This window comes from Protopterus annectens, chromosome 5.part0, assembly GCF_019279795.1.
Source record: "Protopterus annectens isolate FY-2018-M chromosome 5.part0, PAN1.0, whole genome shotgun sequence".
NCBI lineage: Eukaryota > Metazoa > Chordata > Ceratodontiformes > Protopteridae > Protopterus > Protopterus annectens.
In genome coordinates, this window is record NC_056735.1 from 1,626,163,867 (window position 1) to 1,626,191,301 (window position 27,435).

General features: G+C 38.6%; 1 protein-coding gene across 4 annotated transcripts in view; it reads right to left on the bottom strand.

Moving 5' to 3' along the window:
- TIAM1 (TIAM Rac1 associated GEF 1) overlaps positions 1-27,435 on the bottom strand; it is a 2,502,716-nt gene that overhangs the window by 1,631,344 nt on the left and 843,937 nt on the right. For all 4 annotated transcript variants that reach the window (XM_044071404.1, XM_044071407.1, XM_044071408.1 and 1 more), the window contains one exon: positions 8,549-8,623. In XM_044071404.1, the coding sequence (XP_043927339.1) occupies positions 8,549-8,623 (75 nt within the window). The remainder of the gene's footprint in view (positions 1-8,548; positions 8,624-27,435) is intronic.

A 27,435-nucleotide genomic window follows, 5' to 3' on the forward strand; every position in this document is an offset into this window, starting at 1 on the left:
CCATGATAATACGCTCCATAGCTTTACAGACCAGACTAGTCAGGCTTATGGGGAGATAGTTCCTGGGGTCCATTGTGGCACCACCTTTGTGGAGTGGGACCACTGTAGCTGTACGCCATTCTTTGGGTACATATCCTGTAGTAAGGCTAAGTTTGAACAGTAACTTAATGTGAGGGTTCAGTTCTTCTTGGAGCTCGTGTAAGACACAGCCTGGGACACCGTCCGGTCCCATAGATGCTGTGTTTTTTGCTTTGAAGAGGGCAGCTTTCACCTGTGCATCTGTGATGTCAGGGAGGTTACATTCAGTTAGGATAGGCATTTGCTCCTTTGGGAGGGAAGGGGGGGAGAAGTTTGCGCTGAATCTGTCTGCAGGTTCGGTATATTTTGTACCATTATGCAACAATTCAGAGCATATCTGGGAGCTTTCACCCATATTCCTGACATAACTAAAGAAGGCCTTGTGATTATCTTTAGTGTCTAGGGCAATTTTTCTTTCGAAACTGGCCTTTGATGATTTTATGAGGGATCGAAGTTTCTTGCTAATAGTGATCAGAGATGCCTTTCCTTTTTGGGATTTTGCTCTGTCAAGTAGTAGCTTCCTCCTTCTGTTGTATAGCGTATTTATGGCCAGGGTCCACCAGACCGGTCTCCTGTTTTTGGAGGAGTGAGTCTTGGTTTTATTTGGGATAGCACGATCCATGCATTCCTGCAGGTGCTCATGGAATGCATTTGTAAAGAATTTTGCGGATTGAGCTGTATTATCCTCTGGCCCGGGGGCTTTGAAGGATTTCACCTCAGTCTTGAGAAGTGCAAAGTTGGCTTTTGAGAAATTCCTTACAGTGATTTCCTTGGCTGGGGGTGGGACTCCACTTAAAATGGGCACTTTTGGCCCAGCTGGACCATCCTGGTAAACAAATGCAAATAAATAAATAAATATTAATGAAAATAGCCAATTTACATTGCTTATCTTTAGAATACAGAAATAAATTAGGGTACCCACTATCCAGAGAAAACCAGATGGCTACAGGAGGAACATACAGACTGCACCCCACTACATCCAAAGACCAAGGATGGAAGTATTCAACATTGTACCTTGTCCCACTGCATTAATGATATTTTTATAAAAGAAAAATGCATTTTAGTTTTATACAAGTTCAACGTTTGATACAAGCACAAATGTTAATATAAATAAAACACAATTGTTCTAGTTATGTTCTGTGTTTCATATTTTTTGTCTGTTCTTCATTTTGCGTTTGAATGCTGGCATCCCACAATTCCATTGGAGTGGGTGGGGTTACATAATTATGCATACAAATTTTATGTTAATCAGTATACAGATTTTTTGCCAGTTGTACCTCCTTTTCATGGGCCATTGTCCACATTTTTGATGTTTCCAGGTTGAGAGGTATGTGAACAGCTATCATTTTAGAAGCTCAGTGACAAAACATCTATTAGTGCTGAAATGCACATCGTTAATGATACAGTTCAACATCACATATTCCACATTCAAATGCTGGTATAACGAGCATCAGGAATCTGCACACTGCACAGTATGGATGATCAGATTTATTAATTATGCAATCGTCAAGAGTCAGTGAGAGTGTGACGGACCTTTTGTACTAGGCTGCAGTAGGCTTTGCTGACCTCTGGATATAAATGACACAACATCCAACCCACACTAAACTGTAGAAGCCAAAGCACTTGTGGCCCTGCTCTCATAATTCCAGCCACAAAACTTCTTTCCACAGACCACAGCTTCTCTTTTCTTGCCTCTAAACTGAAAACTACTACTATACAGTGTTACACAAATCATAGACTACAAACAGCTGAGAATTTAGTTTGAACGATAAAATAACCAAACAATTTAATTGCAAATATCAGAACACAGGCCATGTCACCTAACTTCCATGCTTGCAAATATGAATTCATCCCACAAAAAGCTCTGGTTGCATACTCATCAAACTTCTCTAACTGCTCTTCCAATCTGTCCTATCCATTTCCTCCTTTCTTTCTAACAATGACTTCTTCAAGGTTTCTACTGTTAACTTGTAGTACCACTTTAACAGCTACTCACTTTGCTGCTAACATTTCCCACCACTTTGGCTTACAAAATGTCTGTCCTTTCAGGCTGGACCACAATTACATCACCTGAGACACCACTGTTATCTTCATCTAATACTCCAATCTGCACATAGGCATTTCTTTCCCACAACATTTATTCAATGTACACTTCCCATCTCACTACTTTGTAAAACACTTCATGTATATATCATATAGACAGATGGATAAACAAATTATAGACATAGATATTTACTGTTGTATGTGTATTGCGCTATGTCTGTATACTGTACAATTTAGCAGCAATACCTTTAATCTTACACATCCGCGGTGGTAGAGCAGTATTGTTGCCTCACAGCAAGAGGTTCTCCCGTTCGATTCTAGACTGAAGTGCAGGGAATGCCTTCTGTGTGGAGTCTGCATGTCCTCCCTGCGGTTGGATGGGCATTTAAGACATGTGTAAATGGGCATGCCTTCGTTGAAGGTTGGACGTCGAGCTGGCACCTCGGCGTTTGTGAAAATCTACTGCCAATCATTAGCGGATCGGAGTTCCGCTGTGGCGACCCCTAACCGGGAAAAGCCAAAAGACCAACAACAACCTTTGATCTTACTTTACTGTTACTTCTACGCTTGTAACCCATGATGAGCCTGCAATTGGTCAGATACAATCAGTGCTCTATCCCAGTAACCAAAAAATTAATAAAGTAACTTATCAGCATATTATTGGACAACATATTTCCACACCAAAGTGACGAAGTCCTGAAATCACATCCCAGTTTTTGGTCTGCTGTGTCTGAGACTGCTTTAACAATATGTCTCTATGTTTCTGAGACTACCACAGGAAAAGACATTGTTGCAGCGTGAACTCTGCAAATGTACTACCATATTACTGCAATGTTTTACAGTTTCTTGTGCTCTAAGGCGGGCACCAGATCAATTTGCCTGCAATGCAAGTTCAGAGAGGAACTTGGACCATCAGTAAAATGGTCAATCCATGGGAAAAAAGATGAGGCAGCCTGTGGCCTGCTGCCTGTTCTGTCATGGAGAGTTCAAGGGTTCTCTGCCACACTGCTGCTACCTTGGGGACTTAAAGGAAGTAATGAAGGACCCCAAATATGCAAGCCTAAACTCACACAGCTGCAATAGAAGAAACCATGATTGCTCTTCTGTGTCACTGTTGAACATGTGTCAGGGGAAGGTTTAAGAAGAGAAAAAATAAGTCATCACTGTCAGGCAGTTAGTGCAGAGGATGAAGGCTCTGAGTTGCTAATGAGCTGCTCTCTGTGGTACAGGGTTTGATTCTATTAGCCTTCATTGGTCTGTTGTGTGACCTTGAGCAAGTCACTCAGACAGTGCTGTGGGACAACTGAGAAACTGGGCTAGGATTCTCACTGGTCCTCTGGACTGCTTGTGTAGTAACTACCTATGAACATATGAGAAATTCGACAAAGGATTATGTCCACATAGACTGCTCTAGACTGCTAAGAGAAGGAATATTTGATTGCTGTGGAGACCAGAAAATCTGCAGCAAAAAGTGCCATGGCCAAGCAAACTCTCCCAAAACTATACAAAAAAAAATGTTTCCTCTTTACTGAACTTGGAGGCTTTTTCTGTACTCTGACATTATAACTGAAATAGCTTGCTAACTTAATTTTCTACTCCATTGAATTTGTTTTCTACTGCATGAACTTGAGAATAAACATTCAATGTACAATGCTGCATAAAAATATTGCTTTAATCATATTACTTTGGTGCCTATATTTGTAAGAACAGCTGCTTTTGTTACTGACAAATTACAACAGTTTAGGTGATATTGTCCTGCTAACCTGCTCTCCCTCTCTCTGATATGAGAAATAATTTTGTGTTGTCTTATTAAACAACATATACATAATGTTCGTATTCCTTTTGTGTAACATCATAATGTTTACTGAGCTTACATGTGCTGTATGCAAAACATTGACCACATGTCATTAACAGAACTTTAGTTTTGTTTTTTTATTGCAATGTGCTCAACCTTTCCATTGCAGCAACAATTTAGTTGTGTTTACCTATGGAGTGAAGCTCTACCATTTGCGTTACACTTGTGTCTTGCTGTTTATCTTTTGTAAATCTGTACTTATATTTCTTTCTGTACTGTTTACACGCTCAAGTATTTAATTGCTGTTCATAATCTCATGATATAAATGCCGGAGCTATACGAGAACACTGAGTTTATAAACTATAAATCTGACATATGTACTCCTTGACACTGCTCAGACCATTTATGACCGGACTGTCTGTGGCAGTTAATTACTAGCTGTGAACCAGTAAGGACTAAAAAGCAAACGTTTGCTCTCACCTTGCTATAAAAACCTCCAAATTGCATTGTAATGTACTTGGCACCCACTGTACAATAGGTAATTATGTTTCAGTATAAGGGTCTCCAGGAAGAGAATACAAGCAAATGAAAAAGAAAAAAACAACAGTGAAATGGAAACATACTAAGTTACACAGATGACTCATTATAATGTTACAGGATTTGTTGATGATAAAACAGTGATGTAACACAAAGGCACATGGCAGACAGTGAGAGCATCTTCAGCATACAATTTACCAACTCCAATCATAGTAGTGTTATTAGTATTTAAACATGTTCCATAACAATACACTGTTTGTAATTCAATTCTGTTATGTAGAAGCCATCAAAATGTACCAGTTCACTTAACATTTTTATAAATTTTCCTAGTGGATATTGACCCTGACTACCCTCATAGCAATAATGGGATTTTGTACCTACTCAAAATTTCAAGTGGATGACATCCCTGGCAACCCAAAATGTCAGATGGCAGGGATGGGTTCTTTGCAGAAGGAAATATTTATAATATTAATATGGGATTGGAAAAGGCAGTAAACATGAAAAAGGTGGAGTTCAGTGCCAGCTACCTCTACAGTGTGTGCTACTGGAAATGATTACAGATGGGTGAAAAAGAAACATGGTGGAAGAGAGAGGGAGAGTGCAGATGCTGTAGATAAAAACACAGTCGAGGCTGCCAATTATCCACTGGTAAAAACGTAAATTGGCACTGTGGTAAAATAATAGTAAAATGTTTACACGATTACCTATGGATTATAATAATAGACATCATCAGTTAAAATGCAATTTACATAGCTCACATACGATGCACTAAGAATTGTATTTATATATGGTCAGAACTTCACAGATTCAGAAAGGCTTCAGAACAGCTTGTTAAGGGGTGATGTAATATTAATACACAAATGCTAGTAGGATGAGTCACTGGCATCCACAATTAGCATCAATTTCTCATTTTGCAAGAAAGAGACAACAAAAAGACTTTTTGTTGACTTATTTTTAGCCAGGTTCCTTTTTAAGACCAAGTTTTAAATATAGGGAACAATCATTCTGTTAGTTATAAGTCAAGCAAGCACACTACATAATTTAAGGACAGATAGATACTTGAATTGGGGATGGAGTGTTTGAGATGAGATTCCATGGCACAAACTCCTAAGTAGTCTCTTGATGTTTCTGAGCTTGTCGTAGTTGCCACACTGAACAGTGACTCAGAAAAGCCTCAAAGCCTACTTAGGAAATAGATGCAGCAGACATTTCTGAAGACCAGTCAGGGCAGTTCATGTACTGCAATGGTGTCTGCAGTAAAGATCAGAACCATTCCTGATCAAAAGAGAGAGATTGCTCTTTAAATTTGAGCACTGCCACAAGCATTTATTTAATAATCATGTGGAACTACGTACTGCTAACATAAAGCACAAGTTGCACAGAAAGCACTACGGAGGATTAAGCATTTGGTTTGCTTTTTTAAGTAAACAAATTGCTGGGAATTAAATATGTATTGGTTTGTATTTACTGATCTAACATATTTTTTTGTTTAACTTCATACAGTAAGGCAAATTATCGTGGATTAGGAAGAGAAAATGCATGAACCTAGAACCTTTGGGGCTTTAAAAACTTAAACCATCCTAACACATGCAATCTATACCAAAATGAGTCACACTAGAGGAACAAGCAGTGTTAAGTTCCTTTACTGCGATATTGAGACGTAAGTTTTGGTTGACTGTAAATATTCATGTCCTGCTTCTCAGCTGTCCAGAATTTTGATGAATGTCCCTAACTTTAAATCATATTTTTGCCCTGTCCCTCATAATGTTTTTGATTTTTCTTAATCACCTAGGATTACAGTCAGTAACATTAGACATTAGTTTTTTTGTACTCCCTTACTGTTCAAAAAATGCATGCTGATGCAAAACTTGTTTTATTAACTTTTTTAAGTGAATTAGAGTAATATTTAAAAATCATTTCCGATTTTGGGCCATTATCTCCCACTAAATTTGGTTTTGTCCAGAACTATTGTACATACTAAGACAAGGGAAAGATAAAGTTAAGATACAGTTCATCTAAATAACTCCCCAGTAGGTCTGAACTTGCATACTTAATTTAGGTTTCGGAGGTGTTTAGATGAACTGTATCTCAGCCTTACCACTACCGTGTCTTAGTATGATGTCATACTAAGTGTGGGCCCTCCTGTAGTATTTATTATACAAAGGACCTTCTTATTGTACATGAGTCATACTTCTCAACTTCCTTGATCAAGAATTCTGGACAAAACTACTTTCCATTGCTTCCGGTTAGAAGTAATGCACTTTCTGACAGCATTACTTCAAACTGGAGGCAATGCAAAGTACAACTTAGGCCCTAGAACATATATTCTCTCATCCTGTCCCTTGGTTTACCTCTATTCAGAGACAAATTTCTAATGCTGACAGCATTCAAAGTTGAGCTATTATCAGGTATTGAGTATCTCAGAAACAAGCCTACATTCTCAGAACTACTTGCACTATCAAAAAGCAAGCTGCTCTGGCAAAAGCACATCGCATCACAGGTGTGCTGTAAAACTGCTAGTGGGGCACTTCACTACTTACATGCTGGAATAAGTTAGCTGGTGAAACAGGTATCATAGATAAAAAAAAGAAAGACAGTCCTGGATGTATCATTATAAAAGTAAAGCAAGCGCCAGATTCTTCCTGTATATTCATCCAGCCAAAAAAGTACAAGGTTTATAAAATCCTACATTACAGCAGTGATCTATATTTTTTCTTAATGCACTGAGAAATTATTCTAGGTGGGTAGAAGAGATGTTTCTTCCTAGTTCCACGAGTCAAACAGAATCCATTACTCCTTAACTGAAAGAATTACAACGAACAATAAAATTATTTTTCTTTGCTTTAACTTTTCTCCTATTCTTTCTTACACTTCACTCACAGACGTTATTTTGTTTCAAATACTTCCAATGTGACTTGGACAATTTCGGTACAATTGCATAACATGACTTCTTACTGTCTGCATCACTGTTGTACAAAAGTATATTACTGCCTCTTTTTAAAGCCATTTTATTCATATTACTGACTGTTTTTAAAACAAATGGTATCTATATTTTGCCCACTCTAAACCTTATGTTAAGCATGCTGATCAAAGTATATTTAACCATACTCATGGTTCATAAATCTTTTGTTCATGTCAAGGCTGAAAAGGATCCTCAAACCAGTTCACTTACCCAGGTAACAAATGTGAATGAATATATTATGCTATCCCAACAGATAAATGAATAACTGTAATCAGTCAGACACTGCAAAGCACAGTTATCTGAACTAACAAAGTGAACAAATTGCATTACTTCCTTTCTCACCTCTATTAAAAATCAAACCTAACAAATGCACCTCTCTCAGCATGTCCTGATTTGTCAGGAACATCGCAGAAAATGTGTCAGAATTTTGTTCAGTCCCAAATAATTGCACAATTTTCTAAAAAAAACAGAATGATTACACTCTGCAGATAATGACTGGCATTAAGAATGTTTTATATATATATATATATATATATATATATATATATATATATATATATATAAAAATCTGTCAATTTATTAAATTTCTAACTGAAAAGTATCACTCAGTGGCATAGCGGGGGGGGTGAATGTGAATGTGATGACCATTTGTCAAGATTATTGTTAGAAAAGTTGTCTATAAAGGCACACGTGAAATACAAAGTTGTCTGATGCATGTAAATTGAAATAGGTGATAGAGTGTGTGTTTTTGAACTATAAGAACATTAAAGGCCCCATATGACCATGATTTTGTGAGGGTGATGGGCAGCAAACTCAAAGACAGCCCTAGGCGGCACAAACTCTAGCTACGCCACTAGCATCACTGTTTAAAAGTTGCCATGAGTGAGCAACTTTGCTTGTCACTTTGATCTTGATTCTTGTAGTAAGAGATTGAGAGCTATGAACCAAATGGAAGGTGGGTAAAGTACTGTCATGCAGTTAAAAATAGCATATCCATTCTATGCCACACATAAGTTCTGTCTTATTTTATTTTATTCACGTTTCAATACTTCTTTCAAATTTTATGTAAAGTACATTAAATGACCTGATCAACTTTGTTTATGCAAGACAAAGTGGAAAAAAATCCAGTCTACCTTTCTGTCTGCATCAGTTTCATCAAACACTCCTTCTAGAGATTTCTTTACTGGATCAGCCCCATCAACAAAGACCTAAAAGGCAAAAGTAAAGGACATGTTAAAACAATGCAAATGTATGCTACAAATGTCAATCACAAAGTTGTAGAATCAAATTATCTGCTCCATGCAGCCTTATCTAAATACAAAGACAATAACAGCCAAAGAAATATGTGACCAAAGGGACCTTAGAATGGAATAGTTTGACTATCAACACAGACGAATCAAGACATTAATGCAAACAGAAGCTACTAAAACAGACTCCTGGGGATCAGATTAATATCCACTAAAACTCTTCAGCATTAGAAATTTGATTGAAGAGGAAAAAAATGAAATGTGCTGTGGATATTCCTCCTTTCCTCCATGGGTTAGGCAAAGATGAGAAACCTTGAGTTGGTATAGTGGAGTTTTCTTCTCAGACCTCACTTGGAAAGGAAAATTAACCTTTGGCTCAGTGGAATTAACTTAATAAGCAAAAGAGAAAAAAGGTAGCCTCCAAGGAGCAGCAGTTTCACAAGACCAATAATGGAGGAGCAATAGGAAATGTTTCAAAGATGAGTGTAAACATGGATGTCTCCTTAATACAAGGTTACATGGCCTTCAAACCTATCAGACAATGGTTGCTAAATCTACCACTGCTGTGACTCTATAAGAGGAACATCTGCTGAGACCCTCCCAGGAAACAAGATAAGTGTTGGCATGCCAAGCCTCTCTTGCTCAAAGAAGATAGTTACACCTGATGAGGGGGCACACTGGACATGCCTAATTGAGGTGTTTATCTGAAAGGTGCAGGTAACATTGGAATAAAGGTAAACTGCAGACATTATAGGGGATGGCAACACCTTAAAGGTGCAGAGAGAGAACTTGCAGCAGTCATATACATGTAGAAAATGTTATTGATACTGCTGATACAACAGTGAATGAATTTAAGCAACATAAGAAATTACTCGTTGCACAACTGTAAGAACTAGCTCACACATCCTCACACATCCTGCTACTTTGAAATCAGACCCTAAATAAATTTATGAGATAAAAAGTAAAAAACTAAAACTGTAAGCTTACAAATAAAAATAAGCCAATAGAAAAAAAAATTCTAGAAAACTGAATTTCTGCATGTATAAGGGATGCCACCCTAACTCCTATTACTAGACCATGGTGTGATGTCAGACAAAGTAGCAAGATCCAATATATATTAATTTAGGAACAAAATGTACTTCACTGTGGACTACTTAAGCAACCTAGAATTACTTGGCACAAGGCAAGTAGAAACGTTTTGCAAGCAGTGTTCTAAAAGTCTCTCACAATGATATTAGATGTCAGGGTCTGCTACAAACAATAATATTCTCTTATCACTTTACCACATTACATACTTAAAAAGCCTCTCTTGGGAATGAGATTAGGGTAAAAAAATTGGGGGAGTACAATGGCCCATGTTTTGGTGTGCAACTCAAGCTCATGAGCCTTTGATGACAAAATCCAGATTACTTTTTTTCTTGTTTTTTTTCACACTTCTACTTACATTTTAGCTTTTTCCTTCATCTTTTTAATATAACCTAACTTCCAGGATGTTAGTGTAGTAAGTACAGAGAAACAACTGAATTAAGCTGGGGTCTGGTGGCTGTTAGGCCACAGAAGTCATAAAATTCTAGATTTTCTGAGGTACATCTTATAACTTTTATACAAATGTTGATCCAAGGATGGACAGAACAAAATTATAAGACTGAACTTGCTTCACTCAAATAAGAATTATTCCTGCAATGTTAGAACGACTGTAACTTCAGCAAATTACAGAAGGGTCGGTCCTTGCCATCCATATAAATCCATGCATACAGACATTACTACCACTTTGTTAACTAGATACACCTCATATGTCTGACTGTGGTAAAAAAAAAAAAAAAGAAAAAGACAGTAGCCACAGTATAATATTCTAACTTGCTTCACACAAATACACAATACACTTTCAAGTCAATAAAAATTAACATTTAAGCTGAGCAAATTTCAGTAGGGCCAGCCACTTTCATCTAGAGAGAGCCATTGTACCAAGGAATTAAAGCCACATTTATTGATTGTGTACATCTCAAATATCATGCACAGCAGACACACACAAATGTGCCTACACATTATCTGCCTTGCTCTCCTCAGATATCTTGACTGGGATTAAATGACTGACTAAAGGCATAAAAATGTCTACATGTATTATACCTTGCTGCTCTCATAACCACACAGTATGCAATCCAATGCAACCTCCTTGCATATGAATATATATATTCACATGCTAGCTAACACAGAAATACAGATGTGTCCAACAAATACAACAAATTATATGGATGTATACACTTCAGATGTGTGACTGGAATCAGATGAATGAATACATAAAAATGGTCACATGTATTTAGCTTGCTGTAACCAAATGTATGAGAAAATGCATAAATTATTGCCATAAATGAACATATCTCAATTTGCTATTATCAGAATACTGAATATAATCCATGGCATACTCCTGCATACCTCTCAACCTCTTAGGTTAAAAACTGAGGACAAACCTAAGAAAAAAGTGGGGAACAAAGGCCCCAAATCAGGGACAGATTCTTCCCTTAGGTACTTAGAAAGTTACCAGAATAACAGGTTTTGCATTACTGTGCTTTTTTGGAAGACTGTGAAATCTGAAATTGAAATGTCTGTCATTATTTAGTGACTGCAGTTCTCTTAGATTTGACAGAAATCCACAAGTATTTTGAGGAAGAAACCAAAAACATGAGGCAAAATCAGGAAAAGTATCTGAACTCAGGAACAACTGACACTGTTTATGTTCCCTGCAGAAACATACAAGTCCACATACACACACAAACACTTGTACACAAATAACATTTTTAAAAAATACCTTCCTACATATTGGCTGGCAGTAATATGTTTAGAGTTAATAAAAAAATACAGAAGCTATTTTAGTCTTTTCAAAGCAAACTCATTTTGACATATAATAGGAAATGTACAGGATTACTATTAAGCAATGAATTAGGTTACTGGGGGTAAGGCAAGTAATATGTGTTTGAGTCTGTCAGCAACAGATTGAAATGAAACAAAAAACTCATGACAGTGTTAAAAGTAGGGATTTGAGGAGTTGTTATTCCTTAGTTTTCCTGGGTGCAAAAAATATAATTAAGCTTTTTTCCAGATCCGGTTCTAACTAATGTTATCTGTTGCAGGGCTGTCCACTTGCACCATTACTCTTTGCTTCATATTTACAGCCACTCACCAAGGACACAAAATAAAGGGAAAGTAGGGTACAATACTAATCAAAAAACAGCAACTGCTGCAGATATGACATATATATATATATATATATATATATTGCATGAGAAGCTTCTGAGTGGTGCCAAAAAGTCTGCTCTTCAATTTTCCCTTTAGATCTGCTACTTCTCTCCTCTCCTGCACTTTTACTAGCTTATTAGTCTAGCACTTTACCAGACGTCTTGTAGTAATTATTGTAGCAACAAATGTGCTACCAGCACTAAACGTTCTACAAGGAAACAGCTCCAGTACTCATTATGAATGTCCACCCTCCAGGTATGTCTAAAGGTCAGTTCCCTGTGCTTTCTCCTATTAACCTGGTGAACGTGGCAATCCTGAGGCAGTGTAGCAATTTCTTCATGTACACTGACAAGCCTCTCCTCCCAACACTCAGACTTGTGAGAGAGGCATTTATATATCCAAATTGGAAGCCACGCACTCTCCAGCCAAGACGGAATAGCTGGTCAAGAGGAAAAGGTCAACACTTGCACCACACCACATGGAACACATAGCCCTCCAGAACAAACATCAGCACTGCCTTCACATAAAAACATAAACCACACACCAACCTTTGCAGAGGCTCTCAATAAAAATCTACCCAAACAGCAGAGACCTCCAAGGCAGAAATGCAGTCGACCACCACAACACAACTCTAATCACGAACACATAACTCTCCTAAACAGTGTGCCATAACAGCTACAAACAAATGCAATCTGAGGGTCATGCTGCTCAATGCTAGAAGTTTAAATCTCAAAATGCACTCGTGCGAAGCACTCCTTAAAATGGAGAACATCGACATTTGTGCTGTAACAGAGACCTGGTTCAAGTTAACAGAAAGCACCCCTGCACTACCAGGCTATAACTCATTCCACACCTTTCGGCCCAAGAACTTAGACCGAAGCTCCAAAGCTGGTGGTGTTTCCATATACATAAAGGGTGCATACACCTCCAGACTGGTAGCCCAACATAATGCATCAGAGATACTTCAGGTGCAACTAACATTGGGTAAGACAGCAATTCAGGCCGTAGCCTGCTATAGCTCACCAACCATGTACCTAAGCACCCTGGAGAATATTAGGGTCCAACCTAACACTATCATACTGGGTGACTTCAACTACCCCTCCATTAACTGGGAAAACTTCTTATGTACCAATACACTTGCCCAACGTTTCCTGGAATTCATTCATTCCAATGCCCTGGACCAGCTCGTACTTACCCCCCACTAGAGGTAGCAACATCCTTGACCTGGTAATTACTAACATGGGCAACCGTTATTCTACACCAAGAGTCAACTCCTCCCTGGTTAGATTCGACCACAAACGAATCACCTTGGAAATCCATATCCTCCCACCCACCCTACAAAGGTAAACACCATGAAAAACTTCTCCAAAACTAACTCTGGGCTCCTAAAAACAGAGGTGGCTAACCTCACGGCACCAATGCAAATGGAGAATATTTGCATGACAATTGAATCATACACCAATCCACTGTATGAACACGTACACAAATCCATGGATCTCGCCATACCCAATAGAACCAAGAAGCTCTCCTCCAAAAAAGGGAAGCCAATCTGGTGGTCCCCTACCATAAACAAACTCTACAACAGAATTAGAAAACTGATGCAGAATAAGGTGAAGTCCCAAGGCTGGAAAAACTCCCTTATCAGCCTCAACAAAAAGTTGAGATCCCTCAACAAATCCTCTAAAGCTAGCTATGAAAACAGAATTGCAGCAGATAGTACAGACATCTACAACGCCTTCTATAGTTATGTAAAGAATCTCCACGGCAATACCCAGATTTGCTGTGAGCTACTGCACAATGCTACCTCCTATACTGAGCCAACAGATATTGCCAATATACTGGCTGACAGATTCAGTGCCAACTTTACCACTCTCACCCCCACCAAAGGACCAATCACAATACCAGTAGATTGCCAGGCACCCAGTATTACTGCTGAACAGGTTAAAACAACACTGTTCAAGGCCAAGAATACATCTTCTATGGGACCTGACAATATCCCTGGCTGTGTTCTACATGAACTACAGAATGAACTGGCACCTCACCTGTGTACCCAGTTCAATCACAGCCTCACCTCAGGCTTTGTTCCTACCGAATGGCGCACTACTACAGTCATCCCTCTCCACAAAGGAGGACTGACTACAGACCCTGGGAACTACTGTCCCATTAGTCTGATGAGTCTGATATGTAAAGCTATGGAACACATCATCATGGACCTAATAAACAAGGATATAGAGAACTGCCAAACTCTGGATCCCACACAGTTTGGTTTTGTGAAGGGTAGATCATGACTGCTCAACCTTGACTTCTTTGAGTCAGTCACCAAAGCTGTGGATGAAGGTAAGGTGGTTCATACAGCCTACCTTAACCTGGCCAAAGCCTTTGATACCACTCCCCACTCAGAAATCATAGAAAAACTCACTAAGCTAGGCATTAACCCCTACATCACTACATGGGTTGCAAACTGGCTCACAGATAGAATCCACAGTGTGAAAGTAGCTGTCTTCAAGTCAGGCTGTTGACCATTCACAAGTGGAGTCCCACAGGGTTTGGTCCTGGGTCCTCTTCTGTTTGGTATCTACTTCCCTGTTTGGTATCTACTTCTCTGAAGTCCAGGCCAACACGAAGGAACTCTGCCTGACAAAGTTCGCAGATAATTGCAAGTTGGGAGCTATTATTAATGGGTCTATATTAGAACACCGAACATTTAAAATGTTGAGTGTTCTAATAGTGACCCATTTTCAGCGAACGCTGAAAATATCGAAGAAACAGAAAACCAAATTCTTTCCTAGGGAAAGAATTCGGTTGTCCATTTCTGGTGCTGCGGTATTTTCAGAGCTCTGGTGGAAAGTTAGGGGTCGGGTTCAGTTAAGTGTGCGATTGAGTGTGGGTTAGGTATGTGTGCGATTGTGTGGACATGAGGGTTAGGTGAGTTAGGGTTATGGTGCGGGTTAGGCATGTGTGTGATTGTGTGGACATGAGGGTTAGGGCGGGTTAGGTGAGTTAGGGTTAGGGCACAAGTGAGGTGAGTGTGTGATAGTGATGGACCTTAGGGTTAGGGTTTGGGTTACAGTAAGTGGATAGTTAGTGGTGTGTGTATAGTTTAGTGTAGGGTTAGGTGTAAGAGTTTAGGTGTATGTGTGTGGACTGCTGTTTGTTTGGTGTGCTTGTGTTGTGTGTATTTGTTTTGGAACAGCAAATCTTTTCCCTAGGAAAACATTTGCTGTTCTGAATGTTCGATGTTTGGTATTTTCGATTGGTAGGGATCGATATTAGAGCACTCAACATTTTGAATATTTGGTGTTCTAATATAGACCCTTATTAACTCCCCAAGTGATGCTGACATTCTACAGAAAGGCCTAACTAACTGAGGCCAACGACTGGTGTCAGAACCATGGCCATAAGCTCAATGCCAAAAAGTGTGTCATCATCCCTTTTGGGAAAAACCCAGTTCCCATGAATTACCACATCAATGGTAGTCCACTGAACACAAAAGGCATTATAAGAGATCTGGGAACACAGGCTGACAGCAATCTCTCTTTTGACCACCACATTGTCACTGCAACAAGTGGAGAGGCCACAAAAGTACCTCACAATGAGGATCCTAGGCCTTAAACACTTATCCTATACGGACAGACTCAAAAAACTCCAACTATTCTGTGTCTCATATCGCCTACTTAGAGGTGATCTCTGCTTGACTTACAAAGCCATGTCTGACCCAGCTCTGTTAGAAATGATACATCTAAAGAAATCCCAATCCCTGCACACCACACGCTCCAGAGACCTCCACCTCATTAACACAATCAACAGAACAAGCTGGAGGGACAGGTTCATAACTCAGAGACTGCCCATGCTATGGAACAGACTTCCCATACACGTCAAACAGAGCACTTCACTGGCCCTCTTCAAGAAAAATTTTGATGACTGGATGGGAAATAGAAAATCCACCCCGGGGATCAACCTATATATATGTATATATATATATATATTTATATATATATATATATATATATATATATATATTTATATTTATATATATATATATATATATATATATATATATATATATATATATATATATATATTTATTTATTTATATATATAGGGCCTATATCAAATATTAGAACTTCCAAAATGTCGAATACCATATGGTCGATATTTGGAAGTTCAAATATGTAATAAAAAAAAAAAAAAAGAAAAACATACACTAACAGTGTATGCACCCCTGCACCCCCCACACTTAAATATACCAACTCTGAGACCACACTTCAGTGCAGAAAAGGGAAATTCTCCCATTCTGCACTGTACGGCGCCGTTAAAAGTCAACTTTCGAACACTTGAAATGTTGAACATATGGTCTTGACCATATAACGTTCAACATTTTAAACACTCAAATAATTGACACAGACCATATATATATATATATATATATATATATATATATATATATATATATATATACACATGTGTATGTGTGTGTATAAAACAAATTAGAACATGATAGAAAATTAAATCTAACAAACTATTTTTTAATAATACAGCAGGACATAAAGGGAATAAAGAAAAAAAACAAAAACAAAAGGATATTATAATGAACCAACATATGACATGGTACAAAACTTCCCTCTTTTTTGTGGGGTCATGACAGGATGTGATAGTTGGGAATTTGGTTGAAATGAGATGTTGAGCAAGCAGCCAAGGAAAGGTGGGAAGAAATTACTCAAAAGATTATAAGATACAATTATAGAATCTGTTGATAATATGCATCTTAGCATGGATAACCTCAACTTTAGGTTAGTTAAGGCCTGTATGTGCAGAAAATTGGGACAATTATTCATATTCTTAATAACTTCATTACTAATGAGTTAACTTCATTATTTGAATATGTACATACCTTTGTGTACTTGTATTAAGTTAACAGGGTTATGTGAGTGTTCTTCGGGATATATTTGTTTGAGGGTTTTCATTAAAAAAAATGTCTTGTAAAATGGCAAAGGTTCCTATGCTGATAAGAAAAACCTGTATAAAGGATAAAACTGACAAAGATAAATTGGATGTGTCTATCACAAAAGCTGGAAATTGACATTTAAAAAAGCTGTCATCTGTAACAGATTGAAATAATGACTTCTTACCACACTGGTGACACTTTCCATATTACCTTGGAATGGGAATGGTTTCACAGGTATAGGCAAAAGGGAAAGAATATTTCATTATATCAAACAATGCAAAGCTGTGGAAGAAAGCTGTGGTGGCTGTAATACCTAAAGACAGTAAAGATGCATCAGATCCAGCTTCATATAGGCCCATTTCAAATTTAAACCATGACTATAAAGTGTCGTCTATAATGGCTAAAAGAATGGCAAAGGTGTTGCCAAAATTGATAGATATAGATCAATGTGGTTTTGTGGGGGGGGGGGGCAAAATAGAATAATGATGATTCAGAGGGAAGCAGAACATAAGAAAATATTACTGTTGTTGGTGGGTTTTGATGGAGAGAAAGCATTCAACAGAGTAAGCTGGAATTTTATGAGTAGGGCAAATGGAATCATTTGTATTTCCTTATATGATAATAAGGTTAATTAGAAGGCTGTATGAGGGATCGAAGGCAAAAATCAAAGTGGGAAGGCTTCTCTCTTACAAGTTGCGCCTGAACACAGGAACCAGGCAGGGGGTGTTAACTTTCCCCTTTGTTATTTACATTCTATTTAGAACCACTGGCAAAGAAAACAAGAGACTCCAAACTTCAGGGATATAATTGGTATGGTATTCAAAAAAAGTTGGCTTTATTTGTAGATGACATTCTTATTTTATAAGGTACAAAATAAAAAAAGGACATCTCAGTGTTGCGGACCATTCTGAGACAGTAATCTTTAGGTACTACAGTTTTTTTTTTCATATAAAAATTTATGAAGATAAAACAAAGTCTATAGGAGTAAACTATGTACCCACACATTAACTGCTCTAGCAATACCCATATTTATGGAGACATGATAAAATGAAGTATGGATTAAAAAGGATACTGTTATGCCAGCTAAGGGTATGTGGGAAGAGACTAAACAAAAGATAATTCAAAAACTGAGAAACTGGAAGATACAAGCAGTAAAATACCTACTTGCTCTCATTTCCTTTAACAATTCTATCTCCCTAGCCAGAGACAATAACAAACTAGTATCCTGCCTTTTCTTAGTTCTTTCCAAAGCTTTTGACATCATTTTCCACCCTATCCTCCTCTTCAAATTTGCTCAGCTCATCCTCTCTCCCACAACTATCTCCTGGTTTACCAGCTACCTCTCTAACAGACAGCAATCTGTCAAATGGCTCTCCACTCTATCTCCATTTCTCCCTATAAAATGGGGTACTACAACGCTCAATTGTAGGACTCCTTCTCTAACATTTTTTACCAACCAACTCCACACATCCTGTCCTCAATCATCCGTCATACAGTACATAGATGACTACACTATCATCACCACTGCAGACAACCCCTCTGACCTGCTCACTCTAACTTAGACCTCTTTTAACCTCACTGAAACTTGGCTTACTAACAACCAACTCATACTGAACCCTAAAACGACTAAACCTTTCCTATTCTTACTTAAATCTCCCAACCATCTTAAATCCTCTTTCACCATGTCTTATCTTACCACCACCAATATCTCTACAGAACCCCACACAAAACTCCTTGGAATAATCATTGATAACTAACTTAAATTGGATCTCCATGTTCACCACTGTACAAAGAAAACCCACCAAAAACCTGGCCTACTCTACAGAAACTACAGGTTCCTCACCCCCAGCTCTAGAATTTGTCTCACCCAGGCTTATCTTCTCCCAAACCTCTTCTATACCTCTCAAATCCTTAGTAACTTACAGTCCTCTCTACTATGCAAACTCAAAACCACATACAACCAAGTAGCTAGATCTGAAGCTAACATACCACCAAAATCACACCACTGTCTTGCTCTTCAAACTCTCAGCTGGTTAGAATTTCCTAACTAACTCTTATTCAGTCAACTTATCATCATCCACACTATCCTAAACAATCCATCTTCCTGCCCTAGCATATCCTCTCTTGTCTCCCTATACAACCCACCATGTTCCCTCAGAAAGAAGCATTGACCAATCTCTCCTACAGATTCATAAACCTAAAAAGTCACTAGGACAAAACCTCTTTAGCTATCTTCCTCCTCTTCCACAATAGAAACCTCCCTTGATTCTCAGGAATATCACCCATACACAAGAATTCAAGACAGCTATCAGAAATTATGTTCATAGCACCTGGAAATGTCACTGCAATCACCTAACTTAAAATCTTCGCTATCCTCTTTCCTGTTTTATGCCCCCCCCACTTTCCTGACTACCCCTTCCTTTGCCACAATTATTCTATTTAGTCTAACTGTGATTCTATTACAGTGATATTATCTACTGCCCCCCATACCCCTCATGCCCCTGAAACATGATACTAATTTCCTTTCTCTCCTTATCTTTTCTGTCTTATTTCCCCCTAACTGTTACATATCAAACTAGCCTCCATGACTCTAATAATACACCATTAACTACATTTCTACTGCATCTTGGCACTTTGTTCCTACTAACCACCTCAATACTCACTCCTAGTTCCGAAAGCCTCATTAGCAGAGTTCTCTTAAATGCTCCTCAACTTGCTCATCTAAATGATCTGTATACACTTTTACTGCATTTTAAACTTTTAAACATTTGTATATACTTTTATATAATTTTTCTTATTTTACTCCTCTTAATTCTTCACTCACAAAAGATGTACAGTGAATACTTTACTCAGAAAAGTTGAACTGTGAATTTTTTTTTACTTGCTTAATTTTGTACTGTGGAGCTTTTCTCCCCGGGCCTCCAGTGAAAAAGGGTGTAAGCTCAGATGGACTAACCTGGTCAAATAAATAAATAAATGCATTAGGCAGGACAAAAATTCCTACTACATGACATTACAAACTAAATACCAACACAACCCCCAAAAATTTTTGAAAAATGTAAACCAGCTACTAAAACCTACCCAAAAGGCTACCCCCAAACCAACCACCCCTGACACTAAAGTTCCCATCGAAACACAATGTGAACTCAATTCTATCCTTAGTATCACAGGACATTTCCTACCTTACTATCCCCCCCAACACAAATAACACTAATACATGTTTTACCCTCAAAACTGTTTCCACCACTTAAATCAAAAGTATGCTCACCAAACTAAAAACCTCATCAACAGCAGCCAACCTACTCCCCAGCTATTTCTTGAAACTCACAGCAGATGCTATTGCTATCCCAATCTCCACTCTCATAAACAGATCAATTGTTGAAAACTATGTGCCCAAACTCTGGAAAATATCCTATGTTACACCCATACATAAAGGTGGGACCTCCACTGAACTTAATAACTACAGGCCCATTGCTTTACTCTCTCCCCTGGCCAAATTACTAGAAAAATGCATCCATACCTAGGTGCTAAAATATATCCTAGGCGCTAAAATATATCCTAGGCAGCAACATCCTGTCACCTACTCAGCATGGTTTCAGAACTGCCCATAGTATCACTACAGCCCTCCTCTGCTTCACAGATACAGTAAACCAACTCAAAAATGAAAGCCTGCAGGTGTCGACTCTTTTTTTTAGATATGTCCAAAGCATTTGACACAGTCTCGTACCAAATTCTGCTAAGCAAATTAAACCAATATCACCTATCAAATTCCACTCTTACCTGGTTCCAGAGCTACTTAACTTGACAGGTACCAAGCTGTGAAATGGGAAAATTCTCTCTCTCCTCAGCTGCCCATAACTATAGGAGTCCCATAGGGTTCTAGCTTAGGACCACTACTATTCATAAGCTTCACAAATGACCTCCATACCTCCACACAGCATGCATCTATCATTCAGTATGCAGATGATACTATCTTAATCTGTGCTGCAGAAAACATTGCCACCCTCCTGCAAACAACTCAACTAGCATTCTCTGATGTTGAAAACTACCTTACCAAAGCCCAACTTATCCTCAATTCAAAGAAAACTCAGCCTATGATTATAACCAGTTCTAACAAAAATACTGATAACAGTCAATTCACTATCTACTCCACAAATGCTACTCCAATCGCTCCAGTGGCACAGGCTAAGATATTGGGAAAAAGTACAGTTTTGTACCTACCATAAATGTAGATGTTCGAGTGTTCACCCTGCTGCAGTCATCACACTTGGGTTATCCTGTCGTCAGGCGGTCCCGCAGTCGGCCGGATTTCCAAAGTCTTGGTCTGGCGTCGGTTGCTGTCGCCTCATCCCTGACATCAGTGCGCCAGGGGTACATATATTACAACCGATGCCATTTTCTTCAGTTTTTCTTGCCCCAGATGTCAGGTGCCCCCAAAAAGGTGATCCAAATTCGTACCAAATGGTGTGTACACTGTACAAACACAAAATCCCTTCAGCTATAAGCAAATATATCAGTAAGGCATAGCAGAGATTTAGTCAGTAGATCAGAGGGGTTGGAGGGAGGGTAACCTGGGACTGCAGCAGGGTGAACACTCGAACATCTATATTTATGGTAGGTACAAAACTGTACTATGTTCATCGTGTTACCCTGCTGTAGTCATCACACTTGGGTTGAGTACCAAAGCTAAGGTAGGGTGGAGAGGTATCATAGAGAGTTAGTGGAGGCAATGAGGCCCTGCAGAACTGCAGTGGTGAAGCCCGCCCTGGACTTAGAATAAAGAGGTAAGTGATAGTGTTTGGTGAAGGTGTGTACAGAACTCCAAGTTGCAGCTTCTAAAATTTCCTTGGCAGGAACCCCCCTGAGAAAAGCTGTAGAGGTAGCTGTTGCCCTGGTAGAGTGGGATCTAATGGTAGGAGGAACTGGTTTCCCATGATGGGTATAACAGAACCGTATGCAATGGCCTATCCATTTAGAAATGGTTTGCTTGGATATGGCCCTCCCTTGAGAAGCTGTAGCATAGGATACAAAGAGCTGGTCAGTTTTTCTGAAAGCCTTAGTTTTATCCAAGTAGTAACGAAGTTGCCTGTGAATGTCCAAGGAATGCAGGAGTCTCTCACCCTTGTTCTGTGGATTGGGGAAGAAAGTGGGTAGGTGGATGGTTTGATTTAAAGCTACACTGGAAACCACCTTAGGCATGAAGGAAGGATTAGTTCATAGAGAAACTCTGTCTTGATGAAAAATGAGGAAAGGTTCCACTGCCATAAGTGCCTGTAATTCTGAGACTCTCCTAGCAGAAGTTATTGCCAGGAGCAGGGCAGTCTTCCAAGATAGGAACTGAAGGTCTGCAGAGAAAGCTGGTTCAAAGGGAGGTAGCGTTAGTTTTTCCAGAACAAAGTTGAGGTCCCATGTTGGTGTAGGAGCTCTTCTAGGTGGTCTAATGTTTTTTGCCCCTCTGAGGAACTGCCTTGGAAGAGGATTTGAAAATAAAGGTGGATTCGTGTCATAGTGAGCTGAAATAGCTGAAGCATGGATTTTAATTGAGGAGAAGGAAAGTCCTTTGTGCAACATCTCAGCTAAATACTGCAGAATGTGAGGCATATGAGGCTGAATTGTGTCTTGGCCTTTAGCTTGGTTCCAAGCAGAAAACCTTTTCCATTTGTCCGAGTAAGCCTTCCTGGTGCTTGGCCTCCTGGCTTCCAGAATAACATCCAGTACTGCTTGTGAAAGAGGGGCTGGTTGGATGCTTAATTGATTTGCCATGCAGCCAGGTTTAAGGTTTTGAGCTGGCTGTGTAGAATCTGTTTGTTTTGCTGCGTGAGCAAATGAGGTATTTGAGGCAATATCCATGGTGGGCTGTGAGCCATATTCTTCAATAGCGGGTACCAGTGCTGGCGTGGCCAGTCTGGGGCTATGAGAATCAGTCGATGTTTCTCCTTTTTGACCTTCAAAAGAACCTTTGTGAGAAGAGGTAATGGAGGAAAGGCATATGCTGTCAGGTTTTTCCAACTGAAGGAGAGAGCGTCCACTTTCCAAGCTTGATGGTGGAATGTCCTTGTACAAAATTTTGTCAGCTGGTAGTTTTGACGACTGGCAAACAGGTCTATATTTGGTAGACACCAAACCCTCGCACGTACGGCTGCACGGCCAACCAACCTTGTATGAAAACACCAAAAGCCAGCAAGATAGTATCACCATTTATTCTGAGGCAACAAAAGGACAAAAAATGCCCTAATTCAAAAAACTCATACTAGTTTCGGCACCAGCCTTCATCAGTGAGTGAAAATCATTCAAAAATACATGGTCAACATCTGTTTAAATCTGTGAACAAACCAATGGCAGTACAAACATTTGCATAGAGCTCTCAAATCAAATTTAAAGCAACATTGCACTGTTGAATGAGGAAAAAAGTATATATCCCCATACAATACTAATATATACAAATTGTGATTCTAGTAATAAACTAGATTGACATAAGACAGATGGTAACATGTTATTAGCATATAATGTGATCTTGAATTACAAAGGGAAAAATGTATATAAATAAGAATGAAAATGACATATAAATGGTTTATAAATGGTCATTAAGACCTGGAGGGAAGAGAGCTCCTAGATGTGTAATCCAATATCTCTCCTTATGGCTCAGGATACCTTGCCAACCTATCTGGTTTTGCCTGTTCCCTGTAATTTTATCAATAATTGTAAACATAAACTGGGCAGTAGGATGTTTAACTGTATGTAAGTATAAAGCATTAGATGCCTTATGATTCCGTGTATCAATGATGTTCCCCAATTCTAATACGTAATGAACGTGATGTCTTGCCAACATAGAAAGATTTGCATTGGCATGTAGCCAAATAAATGACCCAGCTAGTGGAACAATTGCCAAACACCTTGATGTCATACACTTTGCTAGTATTAGAACTTGTAAATTGTTTCAACTGGTTAACATGAGAACAAGAAACACAATGTCCACACCTGAATGTTCCCAATAATTCGTCCCCCAATATGGTGAGTTGTTTATATTTGGCTGCCCCACTTTCTCTGTGTTTGTAATGTGAAAATAGGGTGCCTAATGTTTTACCACGTCTGAATGAAAATGAACATTGTTTGTCTAATATTCCCCTCAAAAAATCATTTGCTAGTAGAATATTCCAATTTTGGTTCACGGCTTGCCTAACGGTCTGATAGTTTTTGCCCAGTGTCGTAATTAGTCTCACTTTAGAGTTGTTGATGTTTTGACTTTTGTCCCTGTATTCCAACAATAACTTTCTATCTTGGTTGTCAGAATATGTCTTAGCTAATTCTATATCAGAAATGCTATAACCCCGGTCCACAAATCTATTAAATAAATCAGTTTTGGCTGTAGAATAATCATGTGAACATGAGTTAATTCTCCGAATTCTAAGATATTGAGATTTAGGGATATTCCGGATGGTGTGGCGTGGATGCATACTATGTGCATGTAACAAGGTGTTAAACTGGGGATATTTCCGAAAAATTTTTGTATTAAGTGTGTTATCAGTGTTACGATATACTGTAACATCCAAAAAAGTTATTTCATGTCTATGAAATGTAATAGAAAATTCAATGCCCCAAATATTGTTATTCAGATGTTCCAAAAATTCTTGTAAATATTCATCTGCACGCCACACCATCCAACAATCATCTAAATATCTTCTCCATATGTCTATTTCCACAAGATATAAATTGTGTAAAGGGTTATAGATCAGACATTCCTCAAGGTAGGCCATGAAAAGATCTGCATAGATGGGGGCAAAAGAAGCCCCCATGGCATTCCTTGCAATTGCCAATAGCAATCACCCTGGAAATAGAACACATTTTTACTTAAGACATGTTCGGTGAGACAAATGAGTAGAGTATTGAAACCCGGAGAATATAATTCTGACTTAACAAGCCAATATTCAACAGCCTGCAGCCCTGCCCAATGTGGGATACTAGTGTAGAGGGATTTAACATCCAGAGTGCACATTATCCAATGGGGTTCTAGTTGGCAATCTTCAATAATTTGCAAAAATTGCGTGGTGTCTTGAATTCTTGCTCTCACCAAGGACAATAGTGGTTTTAAATATTGGGTAAGAAAAGCAGACAGGGGTTCTGTGAGAGAACCATGACCAGAAACTATAGGCCTACCTGGTGGATGTGTAAGGGATTTGTGTATTTTGGGCAAAAGATACAAAATTTGTCTAGCCGGTTCCTTAACCTGTAGATGTTGAACCATTTTGTTAGTGAGTATACCCTCCTCCAATGCAGATTGTAAAAAGGCATCAATTTCTTTTTTAAATGTCATAGTTGGATCAATGTCCATTTTCATATAGCATTGTTTGTCAGATAGTTGTCGTAAACCCTCATTTATATAAAGTCCATGTTTAAGATTACCACTGCACCCCTTGTCAGCTTGAACTATTGCTATGTTGATTGTTTCTGAGTTCAGACAAAGCCACTCTTCGTTAGAACTAATATTGTCCCTGCCAGTAACAACCTCAAAAGAGGAAAATGTAGATCCTTTAACAGCTTGTTGAAATATCGCTACATTCTTATTCATAGGTGGCTGAAATGTTGATTTGTGGAAGGTGAAATCAGTAGATCTTTGAACATTGGAACTATCCTGTTCTGAAAAAAACAGTTTAAGGTTTAGTCTACGACAAAAATCAATAACATCTAATGAGGTTTGGTATTCATCACAAAAAAAGCTAGGAACAAAATTTAACCCTTTATTAAGAACTTGTTTTTGTTCTGATGTTAATACATGATTCGATAAATTCAACACATTTTCAAAAACTTGTGTGTCTACTTGAGTAGTGCTTGAATCAGTCCCGTCATGGAATCTGTAGATGTATTTGTTTCTATGTTTCCTCCCCCCTCTGGATTTCCTACCATGTCTAAAGGGTAATGTGTATTGGTTTTCTTTTTAAGTGGAGAATTGCCAATATTGGCATATTTACCGTCGGTACTGGATGACTCCTCCCCTGAGGTACTGGTCTGAAAGTGGTCTCTGTTCTTTAATATGGATCTAGGCCTTTTTCTGGACCTGCCCCTGCCCATATTGGGAACATTGTCTTGAAACCTCACAGATCGTTGCACTTGAAACGGATGTCCCCTTTCATAGTCATTGCTATCCCTGTTAAATTTTTTAATTTTTCTTTCCCTGATAATTTTGTCATATGATGTTAGTTCCTTGGACAACTTGTCTATGTATTCAAAATATTTGGGACTTGATTCATATTTTTTACATATGTTTGCTAGATTTTTGACTTCAGAAAGACATATATTTATTGTTCTTTCATAATAAGAAGCCAGAATCTTCACAAAGACCATGGATCCTTCTTTAAGTGCCGCATCCCATTCTTCATTAAGCCTCTCTTCAGATCTGCTTACAAGTGGGTGCAATTTTATCCGTAGTCCCCTAGGTGCAATATTTTTGTGTAAATAGGCTTTAAATAGACGAAGATGCCAAATATTGGCTCTCAGTCCTTTCAGACCTTATATATTAGTATTGTATGGGGATATATACTTTTTTCCTCATTCAACAGTGCAATGTTGCTTTAAATTTGATTTGAGAGCTCTATGCAAATGTTTGTACTGCCATTGGTTTGTTCACAGATTTAAACAGATGTTGACCATGTATTTTTGAATGATTTTCACTCACTGATGAAGGCTGGTGCCGAAACTAGTATGAGTTTTTTGAATTAGGGCATTTTTTGTCCTTTTGTTGCCTCAGAATAAATGGTGATACTATCTTGCTGGCTTTTGGTGTTTTCATACAAGGTTGGTTGGCCGTGCAGCCGTACGTGCGAGGGTTTGGTGTTTGCTTCAGTTGGTTTTCCTTGCTGTTGGCGTATGGTTTCACCGTCGGTAGGAGAGGACTCCTGCCTTGAGGCTTCTGCATATCGTCAGGTTCAACGTCATTTTGACATGAAGAGTTTAGGTTTCTTTTGAAACTATTGTGTATTTTTGTGAACAAAGCAATTGGGATATTTTTGGAGCCACTTGCACTTGTATGCAGTATGGATTATAGTCGGCGCTGAGATGGAACGGCTCTAAAGGTACTGTTCAGTTCTGGGGGTCATTTATATTTGGTTTATGAATGAAGATGAGTCGATTAATCTAACTAATGCCCTAAGCTTAGGGTGTGGTGATTAGCTGCATACAGAGTTGTGTGAGGGAGTATTGGGCCTCGATTCAAGGGTCCGCCATTTTCCACTGTATCCTGTTTGCATATTTTGTTGACTGCCTGTCATCTATCTTCTAAATATATTAAAACCTGGACTAGTGGAAACGGAACAGCAGTATAGACTTTCCATTTTTGGCCGGATCCCGCCGAACTTTGTGTTTTTCAGGCTCACGAGTTTTGTCTAAACATTTTTGTCATTTTTCAATCATTATGTTCGGGCTGGACTCCATTTTGGGACGTTTTATTTAATCTGACTTCTTCATTTTCCTAACATTGGGACTTGAAACAACAGAAGACATCACAAGTATATACGGCTCATGAGACATTTCACCTAACTATGTGTTTGGGACTTTAAGTACATGTTTTGTCTTTTTCTAACAACTTTATAGCAATTATGTA